General features: G+C 33.4%; 1 protein-coding gene and 1 long non-coding RNA gene across 2 annotated transcripts in view; both read right to left on the bottom strand.

Moving 5' to 3' along the window:
* Positions 1-8: 8 nt before the first annotated feature.
* Positions 9-1,705, bottom strand: LOC117124743. Its single transcript, XR_004448012.1, has 3 exons — positions 1,585-1,705; positions 867-894; positions 9-509 (listed from the first exon to the last, which is right to left on the bottom strand). It is a non-coding gene; the product is annotated as an uncharacterized LOC117124743 (long non-coding RNA).
* A 449-nt stretch (positions 1,706-2,154) lies between these two features.
* Positions 2,155-4,620, bottom strand: part of LOC117124781 (adhesion G-protein coupled receptor D1-like) — a 14,495-nt gene continuing 12,029 nt past the window's right edge. Inside the window, exons 15-20 of the mRNA XM_033271110.1 lie at positions 4,182-4,335; positions 3,842-3,908; positions 3,184-3,250; positions 2,935-3,020; positions 2,407-2,533; positions 2,155-2,232 (exon numbers count right to left, since the gene is read on the bottom strand). Of these exons, the coding sequence (XP_033127001.1) occupies positions 2,155-2,232; positions 2,407-2,533; positions 2,935-3,020; positions 3,184-3,250; positions 3,842-3,908; positions 4,182-4,335 (579 nt within the window). The remainder of the gene's footprint in view (positions 2,233-2,406; positions 2,534-2,934; positions 3,021-3,183; positions 3,251-3,841; positions 3,909-4,181; positions 4,336-4,620) is intronic.

Below are 4,620 nucleotides of genomic sequence, written 5' to 3'. Positions count from 1 at the left end.
TATATTGATAAGAAGTATATATTAAATTACACAAAATGCATCATATCGAAATATAATAATAATATAAGTAATTTCAAACGAACTTACAAAAGATCACACATAATAGGCCTACCGCTGTTCACAAGTTTAGAGTAAAATCAGTAATAATTGCTTAACTTTAGTCCCATTATACTGTATAAGGCTATGGTAATTCAATCGATAATATAAATAGGCATAGCGTTACAATATGATAAATCATTACAAGAAACATACATTATGAAAATTATTTAAATCTTCTTATTTGGTGAACAATATGAATTCCGTGTATAGTGGTGAAAGCATCGAGAATATTGCATCGACGTGAACGCTCCTTGTAAAACAGTTATTATCAAACATAGTAATGCGAATAGTACAACATATCATAATACAAATATTGGCTTATAGAAAAACAGTCAAAACAACAAATGCTATAGAAGTTCTATACTGCAGACACTCGACAGATGTCATATTTCACCAAGCTTCAATTGTACCTGTGGAAATAGATAATGTACGATTGTCGTTACCATTTCAAAACCATTTTCATTTCAGTATAATAGTCGTGTGTGTACTTGTTTCATTATATTATATACAAAAAGATAAATACTGATAACAGTGCTAGAACAGGACTTAATGAAGGAAAGACCTTTCTTTAATGAGGTTTCTTTTTCAGTTGAATGAGAAAAGTGTCTGGTGAGGATTAGAACCTGCAGCCCCTCACTAAGGAAGGCGTAGGCGAGTTTCATACTGCTTGACCACAGCTTATACGGTATGGGTAGTAGTGATCACATATGATAACCTCTTCAGCCAACATGAATCGCTTATTTCTTTTCCTGAATATGTATACCTACCTCGTTTTACATTTCTTCCCTCTGATATCTAAAACATAATAAATAAATATGTTTTTACTCATGGAGGTTTTTTTTTCCAATTTTTGTTTGTCCTAATGGTGACAGGAGACGACGACGACGAACAAAGGATAAGGGGGACTTCTTTTCAAAATGAATGCTGTAAATATTGGAAAGTACTACTATGATACAATAGGACTACTGAAAACATTGTTCATCCATGAAATCATGTTAAAATTACAGTAGAGTATTTTATCCAAACATCAGAGAGAACATCAGTCTGTATCATGGAGTGTATTAATCGGCATTGAATCACCTCAACTACTGAGCGTAATCTCTTTTTGTTTTTAAATACTATACCCATACTATCTTCAAAAGAAGCCCATGGGTTTCTTTTGAAGATAACCTTTTTTTTTAGATTACATTTGCAAACTAAGAGGGTAAAATGAACCTCTTCTCAAGAATAAGTCCATTTTCGAGGTTTTACGGTAGGCCTATGTTTTGAAATGCACGTCATCGTGTCGGGATTCAATATTTCGACATTAATTATGTCATCATCAGGAATATATAAACATACGAGATTTAGTAATATATTTTAACATTAAAAAGTAAAGAAACAGTACATATTTAAATTAGCAACATTATGGTGGACGTAATTCTGGTTCTTGAGTGGATAAATTTAATGAACCATAGGAAGCAAATGTATAACCGGGCATCGTACCTGAACTGAGCTGGTTTTGGCTGTCATTCCGTTACCTCGTACAGGTTCATTGGTGGAAATGGAAAATGATGTTGATACATTTCGCCTACAGTAGAGCTGGTAATAAAGTCGGCGTATCTAATAAACAGAGAGTAAAAAGAAAACAATAACCGGAATTTTAACTACCAGGGTGTATCTACTGGATAATTTATGAATTTGAATCCAATTAAATGCATTTCATTTCAGTTTTAATTTTAAGACATGTGGGCAAAACACACAAACAGCAAGCGAAATAATGCAATGAATAATATTAATTGGTCAACGTAACAGCACAGGAATCTGGCAAAGAAAGACAAAACGAAACCACTGATAACTATGTTAAGGTTAATTTTATCAGTGAAGTACAATTAAGATTGATAGCAAACATATTTCACCAGCAGTTAGCAATATATTTCTTCCTGTTAACCCCCTGTAAGATACTATACAAGAAATATAATTATTCCTTATTCTACACTTACTAAAACTCGTATTTTTGTTAAATTTCAATGTCCTATTTATTGGAATTAACTTCCTTATAATAAAAAAGAATCTTTATTTTAGGAAAGGGTTAAAGACATAAAAACCTACTTCGTTGTTGAGTACAATTAGCTGACTGAAAATGAACACCCCCTACAAAGAATAAAGAATCATAATCAGTTCCTCAACAGATATTGTATCATAAAGAAGTAGGATTATTACTATTATTATTTATATTTATGTAATAAGGGCTAATAATACTGTTGTATATTATGAATGATGTTTTTATTTTTTTATGTTATATTAATTACTATTTGTTATCTATACCTGTGACGAGTTGAAGATAACAAACATGTATGCGAAAAAGTTTGTTTTATCAAAGGACGCCACCAAACCAAATATCCAAGTCATTCCCATTAATGGTAGCATCATCAAGACAGCACGAATGCTAGTTCTGCAAATACAGTAATGCATTATTATAATTATAATTTCATTATCACCTTTATAACGGGTAGAGGTATTTATCCACACCATGTGATTTACTATCATCCATTCCGTATTGCGCAATTGGAACAATTATAATCACAAGAAAATATAGTTATTGAAAAGATATACCTGCAATATTCCAGCACAGCTCTTGCAATATTATGATTATAATTAATAGGATGATTGGTATTGATGATAATTTATGTTTGATTAAGACGATGATGATGATAATTATGATGATGAGGATGGTAAAGAAGATGATAATAAAGATAACAGTGTTGATAATGATGCAGATTTGATAATGTTGCTAATGACGGATTTTTCCTCTTGCTTTATACTTGTTAATCTAATCTATATGTGCCAACCAACCTCATTCGCTCCCTTCTGCTTTTACGGACATTTGCTTTTAGGCTCATGAATCGTTTGATAACAGACAGTAGAACAAAGGTGTTTCCCTGCGGAAGAATAGTTAGTGTAAACCATTACGTCATTGGTATAGCACGACGAACCCTTTTATCACAAAGTAAACCCAATGTTTCTATTGGTAACACGGAAACATTGTTGGTGCTTTATCTCTATGGTTACTATTGTTTTCTAATTTAAAACAAATAAACTTACGAAAATAACCAATAGGATCGGCGTAACAAAGGCCCAGATTATATCTGTGGATGTATCGAGCCAACACCTAAATAACATGAACAATAGAAAAACAGTCGATGATCGGTAAAGCAGCAGACACTGACTCAAATTCTGCTATTAAGAAGTAGATTATATCAAGTGAGATGAAGATGAGAATATAATCAGGGGTGGCGCCAATGAGGGTGGGGAGGTCCCCCTGTCGGGGAGAATAAACACAATTCGTCGGGAGAAAAATAACAATACAATATATATACAATATGTATTTTTACATTAGTAGGTGTAGTCTCTACAATCGATTAAAGAAGCCTTTGAAAACCCAAAAGTCATAGTTTCTAGGGGATTCCCCTAGACCACGTCCGAGAGACGTCCGATCACACCCACTTACTTTTTAGTCGGGGACATCCTCCAACCGTCGAAGACATCTCCCGCGGCCAGGAACATCGGACTCCCCCGACCCTGTCGTGGACATTGGACCCCTGTCGGGCAAATCCTGGCGCCGCTTTTTAATACCATTTAAAGATTGATGCAAACAGCGGAGAGACAATTAAATAAAACATGGAACTTGAAAGCTAGAAAAAGTACGATTCATTCTGAAATTTATTGTAACGAAGAACGAAAATGTGAATGTGTAACTCACGAATTCTCTGTCCCGTAACTTGAAGGCTTAACTAGGAACGAAATTAACACAATCACTAGGGGTGACACTACAAAGCACAATAAAACATAAAAATATGAGTTAATAACCGGCACATAGGTTACGTCATTTTCAAAAGATGGTCCTATCTCTTGGTTTCAAATCTAAGTTTTTACATTCATTTTTGGCAATACTAATAATACCAAAAATTAATTCCATAAATGTTAATGACATGTTATGTTATGTAGTTTAATGACTATATCTGCTAAAATGATCATTGACACAATATCACATAAACCTCTAAAAGCTTTGGAAACAAAATGGACGACCCGGAAATACCTACCCCAGCCGGATATGACGTAAACATAAGTCTTTGGATTTTTATGCTGAAGACTAATGTTGGACATCATCAGCAGATGTACACCTTCCAGCAACATCCACGCAAAACTAACAGTAAACAAGTATTGTAGAAGTATGGCGACGAAAGTACAGGAACTCTATAAATAATGAAATGTACTTATTAACTTACGTTGATTTTTTAAATCTAGGAGATCAACTCATTTGTCCTTCCAACAACATCTTTGAAAACTCATCAGTTACGTGGGAGAAATTTCGAATGGTTAGTTCTTCTTTAACTCATTGTATTTATTGTTAAATTTCATACAATTTATTGACGAATCACAAACAACATCCTGTGAAAGTTTCAATCATCAAGTACTCTATTTGTAAATGAGCATGTTCTAACATCCAATTTTGTAGCTAAAAATAAAAGTTGACCTCTT

Source organism: Anneissia japonica, unplaced genomic scaffold (assembly GCF_011630105.1).
Source record: "Anneissia japonica isolate Jap-2015-1 unplaced genomic scaffold, ASM1163010v1 scaffold1764_len714935_cov166, whole genome shotgun sequence".
Taxonomy (NCBI): domain Eukaryota; kingdom Metazoa; phylum Echinodermata; class Crinoidea; order Comatulida; family Comatulidae; genus Anneissia; species Anneissia japonica.
This window is presented reverse-complemented; position numbering and strand designations above follow the sequence as displayed.